This window comes from Salmo salar, chromosome 23, assembly GCF_965601325.2.
Source record: "Salmo salar chromosome 23, fSalSal1, whole genome shotgun sequence".
Taxonomy (NCBI): domain Eukaryota; kingdom Metazoa; phylum Chordata; class Actinopteri; order Salmoniformes; family Salmonidae; genus Salmo; species Salmo salar.
In genome coordinates, this window is record NC_138313.1 from 42070239 (window position 1) to 42083000 (window position 12762).

Below are 12762 nucleotides of genomic sequence, written 5' to 3' on the forward strand. Positions count from 1 at the left end.
GTGTACTCAAAGCATGTGTGGACCAACTGGCTAGTATTTTCACTGACATTTTAAACCTCTCCCTGACTGAGTCTGTAATACCTACATGTTTCAAACAGACCCCCATAGTCCCTGTGCCCAAGAAAGGTAAGGACCCTGGGACAAAACACCTCCCTCTGCAACTGGATCCTGGACATCCTGACGGGCCACCCCCAAGTGGTAAGGGTAGGCAACAACACATCTGCCACGCTGATCCTCAACACAGGGGCCCCTCAGGGGTCTGATTTTAGTCCCCTCTTATACTCCCTGTTCACCCATGACTGCGTTGCCAAGCACGACTCCAACACCATCATTAAGTTTGCTGACGACACAACAGTGGTAGGCCTGATCACTGACAATGATGAGGGAGGAGGTCAGAGACCTGGCAGTGTGGTGCCAAGTCAACAACCTCTCCCTCAATGTGAGCAAGACAAAGGGGCTGATCGTGGACTATAAGAAAGGGAGGGCTGAACAGGCTCCCATTAACATTGATGGGGCTGAATTAGAGCGGGTCGAATTTCAAGTTACTTGGTGTCCACATCACCAACTAACTATTATGGTCTAAACACACCCAGACAGTTGTGAAGAGGGTATGACAACACCTTTTCCCTCTCAAGAGACTGAAAATATTTGGCATTGGTCCCCAGATCCTCAAAAGGTTCTACAGCTGCATCATTGAGAGCATCCTGACCGGTTGCATCAATGCCTGGTATTGCAACTGCTTGGCATCTGACCGTAAGGCCCTACAGAGGGTAGTGCCTACGGTCCAGTACATCACTGGGGCCAAAAAACATTGAAACATTCCATTGTCTCTGTCAGGTCCGCATTGGGTAGGCCTCAATAGAAAAATAGGAAATTACTATGAGATAATTAAATGTTTCAGTTGTGTATATAACTATATCATTTTTCATTCTTTAAAGTTTTCAGATTCTCTCTTCTCAGGCAATAACAGCCAAACAGTTGGTGTACTCCCCATATTTTTCTGTCTTTAGTCATCCTATTTAGGTAGGCTAGCTGCAGAGCTGTCTGACAAAATTGTTTTACTAATGCATAATTTCACAAACTGTCTCTATCCCTCTCTCTTGTTGTCGTGTTGTGTACATTCCTTTCTCATGCGGTCTATGCGGTCTGTGTGTATCTAACCTAACGTAGCAGGCGTAAAAGTATATCCATCTCTGTCCGAGACGGAAAAAAGTGAGACTGACAAACAAAATCAGAGGTAATTCGACCATTATAATGAGTTTCGATAGCTGGCCGCTAAACTATCTAAGCAGAATGTTAGCTGACATGGGCTAATTCACTATCAGTGACTGACTTAACTAGAGGAAAACTGTTGATGCACAACCAAATTCTGAAAATGCACCCGAGTATTTAATTCTGAAGGCCTTCAAAGAGGATGTAGGAGGATGTAGGCCTTCAAAAGGGGTGTGGGCCATCAGTTGCCCAGCTCTGCTCTACAAAATGCTGTGTTAAAAGGCACTGACACTTTTGTAGCTTAAAGAGGCTTTCACAAGTGATGTTGTGCATCACTTAGTTGGTGTAGTTACCACCTTGGTTAAGTTACCAACTTTTTTATTTACTGTGTACAAACATAACATGATGAACAGGAATGACATTTACTCTCACGGGTGGCCAAAAAGACCTAGCTGAAAGCCATGCATCCAATAAGCCACGCCTATTTTATCATCCCCGTTTAATCTTCCTCCTGACAGTTGCTGCAGACTGGTGGGAAAGTGTCTCACTGCATCCATTCAACCTCGACTGAAAATTATCTATTCAATCTGTATCACTGAAGCGTTACAGATAGTGCGCTTGAAATTTAAAGGAAATTCCCTATTGAGCCGGCACCGCTAATTTTTGAAATTTCAATCATGCTGTAACGCAATATGGATTGAACCGAGCCCTGAATGTCAGTCTCATACATCTGTAGGCTGCAATACTTGGCTGTGGTCCTGGCCAATTTTTTCAGCTCCTTTGTGTCCTGATTTCCTCTGTGTCCTGTTCTACTCTGTGTCGTGTTCCTCTATGTCCTGTTCTTCTCTGTGTCCTGTTCTCCTCTGTGTCCTGTTCTCCTCTGTGTATTGTTCTCCTCTGTTTCCTGTTCTCCTCTATGTCCTGTTCTCCTCTGTGTATTGTTCTCCTCTGTGTCCTGTTCTCCTCTGTGTATTGTTCTCCTCTCTGTATTGTTCTCCTCTGTTTCCTGTTCTCCTCTATGTCCTGTTCTCCTCTCTGTATTGTTCTCCTCTGTGTCCTGTTCTCCTCTCTGTATTGTTCTCCTCTGTGTCCTGTTCTCCTCTGTGTATTGTTCTCCTCTGTGTATTGTTCTCCTCTGTGTCCTGTTCTCCTCTGTTTATTGTTCTCCTCTGTGTCCTGTTCTCCTCTGTGTCCTGTTCTCCTCTGTGTATTGTTCTCCTCTGTTTCCTGTTCTCCTCTATGTCCTGTTCTCCTCTGTGTATTGTTCTCCTCTGTGTATTGTTCTCCTCTGTTTCCTGTTCTCCTCTATGTCCTGTTCTCCTCTGTGTATTGTTCTCCTCTCTGTATTGTTCTCCTCTGTGTCCTGTTCTCCTCTCTGTATTGTTCTCCTCTGTGTCCTGTTCTCCTCTGTGTATTGTTCTCCTCTGTGTCCTGTTCTCCTCTGTGTCCTGTTCTCCTCTGTGTATTGTTCTCCTCTGTGTCCTGTTCTCCTCTGTGTATCGTTCTCCTCTGTGTATTGTTCTCCTCTGTGGCCGGTTTTCATCTGTGTATTGTTCTCCTCTGTGTATTGTTCTCCTCTGTGTATCATTCTCCTCTGTGTCCTGTTCTCCTCTGTGTATTGTTCTCCTGTGTATCGTTCTCCTCTGTGTATTGTTCTCCTCTGTGTATCGTTCTCTCACAATCTCTACATATTTAATTTGGTTCGAACAAAGAGAGCAGGAGCCGAGTCCATCACAAAGCTCTCTGAACACAGCCCTATGCCTCCTCGCAGACACCACACACAGCCTTGACTGTTTCAACGCTGGACCACAGTAAAGAGTCGGAGCTGAGCCTGTGCCCTAAGGTGAAATAAGGCAACAGACACAGAGAGAAAGGCCTCAATTGTCTCTCCAAGGACAGGAAAAGGTTGAGAGAACTTTCATCAAACACATGACAATACAAAGCGTGCTGCTCTCCCCACTACTATCATACTGTACTAGTGGAGGAATGGTGCATGTCCCCATGGTTCTGAAACATCCATGACCTGATAGTTCAAAGCCACTAGTGGACCTTTGGACCCACTCCATCGCTCTCTCTCTCCTCTCTCTCTCTCTCTCTCTCTCTGAGCCACGGACAAAGGCTTTGTTCATCCCCCACCATATTTGTTGGTGATAAAGGAAGAAACTGGAGCATTGTTCCTTGGAGATGTGCTGTACGTCAGGCATTGTAGCAGCTCTCGTGAGAGAAGCATGGCTACAGACTTTGGACCCTCATTAGGCCTTATGAAGGGACACACGGCATCATTGATTATTTAACAGTAATCTCCTCTGACGTGGTCTCGCTGTGATGAGCCAAGTTCTACCTTTGGTGTGGCATGATACTCTTGTTTTCGCTTAGTTTTCTCTGGTCACATTTAGCACAGCAGTGAAGCCTAGTTCCAATGGGGTCCCTTTCTGAATGGATACCTGTCTTGACAGTGACAAAAAAATAGAACATTCCATTATAAGATATTCTTCCCTTTATTACAGTATATGCATGCCATACATTATAATAGTAATTTAATAGAGATTGTGGTTTACAACACATTTATGTTTCTTTGTAGCAAATACAATGTTTTAGATCCAAGGCAAGAAATACAGATACAATATTATAGATTTCAAAGCACTTTGTTTCCAAGTAAACCTACATTAGGAGTCACCTTCCGCTCACAACAGCACACTAAAATCAGTAACCTATATTATTACCTCACCTGAACAAGAGAGGGAAATGAGATAATGTAATCAAATACCTTGAAGATACTGTCTGTTCCACCAACAACTCATTAAACACATTCTTATCTGTAAGTAACAGAACACAATAGTAGTTTCTAATATTTTAACAACCCATTAAATTGGCAGCTGACACAAAATACTGATTATTTTTATTTCATGCATGGTGGTCCCATGTACACTATGAATGTTGCTATGAGATGAGTTATAACCAATAAGTACCATTTCATGAATGCTGCCAACATGTACATGTCCCCGAGTTTCGGTGTTTTATACTCCGAGAATGTCAGTTCTGTAATTATTAACAGCAATTCCGTTTATGCTCAGATTTTTAGGTATACATTTAATGTGTGCTTTGGGATGTAAGGACTGATTTCAGCAACCCCTCCTTTGTCTTGTGTGCTTTTAAGTCTCAGGCTGGAGTGAGTGGTCACTGAGACTCCTCCAGTGCCTGTGCACCCAACCCCTCCGCTCTGGATCGTCCTATAAAGCTCTCTTCTCATACAAAGCTCTCTTCCATGTTGGAGCACAGCAGGAAAGAGTCCACCAGTCTGGGATTGATCAGCTGCTGGTGGTCGGTGGCCTCGATGCTGTCTGGACACCCCGCTGCCAGCCTCCTCAGGGCAGCCTGCAGAGCACAGGGAGATGGCTGGATCAGTGAAGACATTCAACACCTATTTAATCGACTGCACTGTAGCGTATGACGTAGCACAGAAAAAAAAATCAATATTGATCACTATAGATATAGTTCAATATAGATTACAGATCGAGATTTTGCTGATTATCAGACATAAGTCCTTCAGCTATTTATTGATGGGCTGAGGTTTGACTGACACTGTGCAGTGCATGACTGCTTCAGTATTCTGTGTTACAGTACAACTGAGAGGGAGCATGGCAGTATGAAACAAGACAACAGTTCTACTCCAGCAGGGGAATGGCAAATATTTACTACATATTAGTTAACAAAATGTTCTCTGAAAGCCAACCCTCTTTGAAGGCTGGTTCAACACTGATAAAATCTCCATTATAACCCCTGGCAATAGCGATAAAAAAGAATACTATTAAATGTACTTAAGTATAACAAGCAGTGTAAAACAGTGAAGGAGAGAGCCCTTATGTGCAAGAACCGTCCAGCAATATTAATTAAGCCTCTGACTCTTTTACACAGTTCTAAAGAGCTCTTTATCTAGCCTGTTATCTGGCCTTATCAATTATGATCAGGCTAACTGAATGATAAAGGATGAACAGGAATACGTATGATATATTTAAACATAACCTGCTTCCTTATATAGTGGGATCTCCTTATGGTGAGAAGACTGGTTCAGATCAAGGACTGCTGTCTTTTTGCCCCATGGATACAAACCTCTCATTAAGTTAGACACACTTATGCACTGGAAAAATGTACTTCACAGAGTGTAGCCCATGTGTATGGGAAATATATTATTTACATATATGGTTCACATTCAAACACATTCTCAGAAATAGAACTATTGTACACAGACAACCATACAAACACTTATTTAAATATACCTACCAGACATGCAACTAGTACAGAGTCACTGTTGTTCCGCTCCGCTGGTGAGCGACACAGTTCGATTAGTCGAGGGACAGCTGGAGAAATGGAAGACCATGGTCAGTTTAGAAATTGTGTTGTCGATTGACCTACACAAAGGTCCTATCATAGGAGGCTGCTGGGGGAGGACGGCTCATAACAATGTCTGGAATGGAGTCAATGGAATGGTATCAAACACATGGAAACCACGTGTTTGATGAGTTAAATGACCATTCCATTAAATCCATTCCAGCCATTACTATGAGCCTGCCTCCCCAATTACACTTTTTTCCCAACTGTTTACACACGTTTTCAAAATTGTCTCTCCTTTTTTCAAAACTCTACACACAATTCCCTAAACTGCACACACAAAATGCAAAATACCTCACATCTCCTTCAAAATGTAACACTGCATTCAAAATGCCATAAACACATGTCAGAATGAAGCATTTGCATCAAATGGCAAACATTGCTTTCATAATAGTTTTTGGATATACCATGTAAACACTGTTGTTCTAAATCTAAAGCTCTTTGGTCTTTCATAGGCTTATATCTACATTTCAATATAATGTTCTGCAGTGAAAGTAATCTGCTGAGAGGGGTAACAAGTACACTGTAAACACCAATGCAATGTAGAAACAGAAAATATTTATTAGGCCAAACATTACTGTTGTATACAGTAGCATGCAACAAAACCATAAACATATGTAAACCAAAAGCATATTCTTTAGAATACAGTAAAGAACACAATTGTGTGTGTGGGGTCCCGGGGGGGCAGTCCAGGAATTGGGGGGGGGGGGGGGGGGGCAGTCACCAGTGCTAAGATACGCTTCATCTCTTCTCCGGGCTGGGTCTGGCCACAATACTTCGTCCACATCACAAGATACGTTTTCTCTTGCCAAACATCGAGGGAAGAATCTCCTAGCATGGCGTATCCAACCTTGGACAGAGGCAACCTCTATGTCCCCACATGCGTCCTCCATTGCCTGGAGAAGCGGCATGCGGGCATAGGGTTGGCGATCATACACTTTCCAGCGCCAGGCTGAGAAGAATTCCTCTATGGGATTTAGAAAAGGTGAATATGGGGGTAGGTACAAAACTACAAATTGTGGATGGATGGCAAACCAGTTTTGGACCAGAACAGCCCGGTGAAAACTAACATTGTCCCATAAAACCACAAATCTAGCAGGCTCCTGATCTGGATCAGGGACAAGCATTGTGTAAATTGCATCCAGAAAAGTGAGCATATGGCCGGTGTTGTACGGACCCAGTGTGGCATTGTGATGGAGGACCCCGTTTTGAGTGATGGCAGCACACATAGTTATATTACCCCCACGCTGTCCAGGGACATTGGTAATTGCCCTCTGTCCTATTGTGTGTGTGACCTGGTGAATAAGTGTAGCATTTTGATTGGTTGTGTTTGGAAAAGGAAAGCAAGTCACTTCCTGTTAGATTTTTGTGTTTTAGGTAGAGAATTGTGTGTAGTGTTTTGAAAAAAGTGTTTTATGCAATTGACAACTGAGTCAAAGGCTGAGAAATAGCTTATGGTTTTGGATATTTGGTGTGTAGTTTTGCACTTTGAGTGAGAGGTTTCAAAAATCGTGTGACATGAAAAGATTTTGTTTGTAAGCAGTTGGAAAAAACTGTAATGTGCCACCAACCTCCTGTGGTTGCTATGATTACTGAGAGTAAAAAAGGGCTGAAAAGACAGTGGTACACACATGCGTTCATCACACCAAAATGCTGTTTGAGATAAAGATTTACAGCGTTAAAATACTTAAAAGAAAGGTCATCCTAGTCGAGTCATTGAATGCAACTAAGAAGAGATAGGATATTATTTGATATTATTTGTTACTTTTATTTCTTATTCGTATTTTTTTAAGGTATTTTTTCAAAATTGCACTGTCGGTTAGGGCTTGTAAGTAAGCATTTCACTGTAAGGTCTACACCTGTTATTTGGCGCATATGACAAATACAATTTGATTTGATTTGAAGTGGTCTAAATACTATCAGCTTAGGTAGCAGAGAAGCATATGGAGTAGGGGGAAGTTGCCCCTAGACACTGATCTTGGGGCAGTTTAGCATTTCCCCCACTAATGGTTAAGATTTGGATTTGGGGAGGCTGATCCTAGATCTGTACCTAGGGGAAACTTGACCCCAGAGCGAGGGCCTCTACCTTGCAGCTGGATGGCTGTTTGGGCCACGTCCGGGTCTCTGCTCAGACGGGCCAGTGTGACTGCGGCTTTCTGCTGGACCCTCTCGCACGCAGCGCCCTCCGATGGACTAGAGGAGGATGGCTTCTCACCCAGCAGCTGGAGCAGTCTCTCAATACCTAGCAGACACAACACACAACACAGACAGAGGACATAGACACACAACACACAAACAGAGGACATAGACACACAACACACAGACAGAGGACATAGACACACAACACACAAACAGAGGACATAGACACACAACACACAGACAGAGGACATAGACACACAACACAGAAACAGAGGACATAGACACACAACACACAGACAGAGGACATAGACACACAACACACAAACAGAGGACATAGACACACAACACACAAACAGAGGACATAGACACACAACACACAGACAGAGGACATAGACACACAACACACAAACAGAGGACATAGACACACAACACACAGACAGAGTACATAGACACACAACACACAAACAGAGGACATAGACACACAACACACAGAAAGACAGAGGACAAAAACACACAAACAGAGGACATAGACACACAACACACAGACAGACAGAGGACAAAAACACACTACACACAGACAGACAGAGGAAGTAGAGACAAAACACAGACAGACAGAGGACATAGACAACAACACACAGACAGACAGAGGACAAAAACACACAACACACAGACAGACAGAGGAAGTAGAGACAAAACACAGACAGACAGACAGACAGACAGACAGACAGACAGACAGACAGACAGACAGACAGACAGACAGACAGACAGACAGACAGACAGACAGACAGACAGACAGACAGACAGAGGACGTAGACACACAACACACAAACAGACAGAGGACGTAGACACAACACACAGACAGAGGACGTAGACAACAACACACAGACAGAGGAAGTAGACACAACACACAGACAGACAGAGGAAGTAGACACAACACACAGACAGAGTACGTAGACAACACACACAGACAGAGGACGTAGACAACAACACACAGACAGAGGATGTAGACAACAACACACAGACAGAGGACGTAGACAACAACACACAGACAGAGGACGTAGACACAACACACAGACAGAGGACGTAGACAACAACACACAGACAGAGGACGTAGACAACAACACACAGACAGAGGACGTAGACACAACACACAGACCGAGGATGTAGACACATCACACAGACAGAGGACGTAGACAACAACACACAGAAAAGAGGATGTAGACAACAACACACAGACAGAGGACGTAGACAACAACACACAGACAGAGGATGTAGACAACAACACACAGACAGAGGACGTAGACAACAACACACAGAGGACGTAGACATAACACACAGACAGAGGACGTAGATAACAACACACAGACAGAGGAAGTAGACACAACACACAGACAGAGGACGTAGACACAACACACAGGCAGACAGAAGAAATAGACACAACACACAGACAGAGGACGTAGACAACAACACACAGACAGAGGACGTAGACAACAACACACAGACAGAGGATGTAGACAACAACACACAGACAGAGGATGTAGACACAACACACAGACAGAGGACGTAGACAACAACACACAGACAGAGGACGTAGACAACAACACACAGACAGAGGATGTAGACAACACACAGACAGAGGATGTAGACAACACACAGACAGAGGAAGTCGACACAACACACAGACAGAGGAAGTAGACACAACACACAGACAGACAGAGGATGTAGACAACACAACACACAGACAGACCGAGGAAGTAGACACAACACACAGACAGACAGAGGAAGTAGACACAACACACAAACAGAGTACGTAGACAACACACAGACAGAGGACGTAGACAACAACACACAGACAGAGGATGTAGACAACAACACACAGACAGAGGACGTAGACAACAACACACAGACAGAGGACGTAGACACAACACACAGACAGAGGACGTAGACAACAACACACAGACAGAGGACGTAGACAACAACACACAGACAGAGGACGTAGACACAACACACAGACCGAGGATGTAGACACATCACACAGACAGAGGACGTAGACAACAACACACAGACAGAGGATGTAGACAACAACACACAGACAGAGGACGTAGACAACAACACACAGACAGAGGATGTAGACAACAACACACAGACAGAGGACGTAGACTACAACACACAGAGGACGTAGACACAACACACAGACAGAGGACGTAGACAACAACACACAGACAGAGGAAGTAGACACAACACACAGACAGAGGACGTAGACACAACACACAGGCAGACAGAAGAAATAGACACAACACACAGACAGAGGACGTAGACAACAACACACAGACAGAGGACGTAGACAACAACACACAGACAGAGGATGTAGACAACAACACACAGACAGAGGATGTAGACACAACACACAGACAGAGGACGTAGACAACAACACACAGACAGAGGACGTAGACAACAACACACAGACAGAGGATGTAGACAACACACAGACAGAGGATGTAGACAACACACAGACAGAGGAAGTCGACACAACACACAGACAGAGGAAGTAGACACAACACACAGACAGACAGAGGATGTAGACAACACAACACACAGACAGACCGAGGATGTAGACACATCACACAGACAGACAGAGGATGTAGACACAACACACAGACAGACCGAGGATGTAGACACATCACACAGACAGAGGACGTAGACACAACACACAGACAGAGGACATAGACACACAACACACAGACAGACAGAGGACGTAGACACAACACACAGACAGACAGAGGACGTAGACAACAACACACAGACAGAGGAAGTAGACACAACACACAGACAGACAGAGGAAGTACACACAACACACAGACAGAGGACGTAGACACAACACACAGACCGAGGAAGCAGACACAACACACAGACAGAGGACGTAGACAACATCACACAGACAGAGGAAGTAGACAACAACACACAGATAGAGGACGTAGACAACAACACACAGAGGACATAGACACAACACACAGACAGAGGACGTAGACAACAACACACAGAGAGAGGAAGTAGACACAACACACAGACAGAGGACGTAGACACAACACACAGGCAGACAGAAGAAATAGACACAACACACAGACAGACAGAGGAAGTAGAGACAAAACACAAACAGACAGACAGACAGACAGACAGACAGACAGACAGACAGACAGACAGACAGACAGACAGACAGACAGACAGACAGACAGACAGACAGACAGACAGACAGACAGACAGACAGACAGACAGACAGAGGACATAGACACACAACTCACAGACAGACAGAGGACGTAGACACAACACACAGACAGAGGACGTAGACACAACACACAGACAGAGGACGTAGACAACAACACACAGACAGAGGAAGTAGACACAACACACAGACAGACAGAGGAAGTAGACACAACACAGAGACAGAGGACGTAGACAACACACACAGACAGAGGACGTAGACAACAACACACAGACAAAGGATGGAGACAACAACACACAGACAGAGGACGTAGACAACAACACACAGACAGAGGACGTAGACAACAACACACAGACAGAGGACGTAGACAACAACACACAGACAGAGGACATAGACAACAACACACAGACAGAGGACGTAGACACAACACACAGACAGAGGATGTAGACAACAACACACAGACAGAGGATGTAGACAACAACACACAGACAGAGGACGTAGACAACAACACACAGAGGACGTAGACACAACACACAGACAGAGGACGTAGACAACAACACACAGACAGAGGAAGTAGACACAACACACAGACAGAGGACGTAGACACAACACACAGGCAGACAGAAGAAATAGACACAACACACAGACAGACAGAGGAAGTAGAGACAAAACACAAACAGACAGACAGACAGACAGACAGACAGACAGACAGACAGACAGACAGACAGACAGACAGACAGACAGACAGACAGACAGACAGACAGACAGACAGACAGACAGACAGACAGACAGACAGACAGAGGACATAGACACACAACTCACAGACAGACAGAGGACGTAGACACAACACACAGACAGAGGACGTAGACACAACACACAGACAGAGGACGTAGACAACAACACACAGACAGAGGAAGTAGACACAACACACAGACAGACAGAGGAAGTAGACACAACACAGAGACAGAGGACGTAGACAACACACACAGACAGAGGACGTAGACAACAACACACAGACAAAGGATGGAGACAACAACACACAGACAGAGGACGTAGACAACAACACACAGACAGAGGACGTAGACAACAACACACAGACAGAGGACGTAGACAACAACACACAGACAGAGGACATAGACAACAACACACAGACAGAGGACGTAGACACAACACACAGACAGAGGATGTAGACAACAACACACAGACAGAGGATGTAGACAACAACACACAGACAGAGGACGTAGACAACAACACACAGAGGACGTAGACACAACACACAGACAGAGGACGTAGACAACAACACACAGACAGAGGAAGTAGACACAACACACAGACAGAGGACGTAGACACAACACACAGGCAGACAGAAGAAATAGACACAACACACAGACAGAGGACGTAGACAACAACACACAGACAGAGGACGTAGACAACAACACACAGACAGAGGATGTAGACAACAACACACAGACAGAGGATGTAGACACAACACACAGACAGAGGACGTAGACAACAACACACAGACAGAGGACGTAGACAACACACAGACAGAGGATGTAGACAACACACAGACAGAGGATGTAGACAACAAACAGACAGAGGAAGTAGACAACAACACACAGACAGAGGAAGTAGACACAACACACAGACAGACAGAGGATGTAGACAACACAACACACAGACAGACCGAGGATGTAGACACATCACACAGACAGACAGACAGACAGACAGACAGACAGACAGACAGACAGACAGACAGACAGACAGACAGACAGACAGACAGACAGACAGACAGACAGACA

General features: G+C 44.6%; 1 protein-coding gene across 1 annotated transcript in view; it reads right to left on the bottom strand.

Moving 5' to 3' along the window:
• Window positions 1–1535: 1535 nt before the first annotated feature.
• The window catches only part of LOC106584619 (protein inscuteable homolog), a 60279-nt gene continuing 49052 nt past the window's right edge, over window positions 1536–12762 (bottom strand). The window contains exons 10-12 of the mRNA XM_014170100.3: window positions 7688–7843; window positions 5494–5570; window positions 1536–4587 (exon numbers count right to left, since the gene is read on the bottom strand). Of these exons, the coding sequence (XP_014025575.1) occupies window positions 4459–4587; window positions 5494–5570; window positions 7688–7843 (362 nt within the window). The 3' untranslated portion in view covers window positions 1536–4458. The remainder of the gene's footprint in view (window positions 4588–5493; window positions 5571–7687; window positions 7844–12762) is intronic.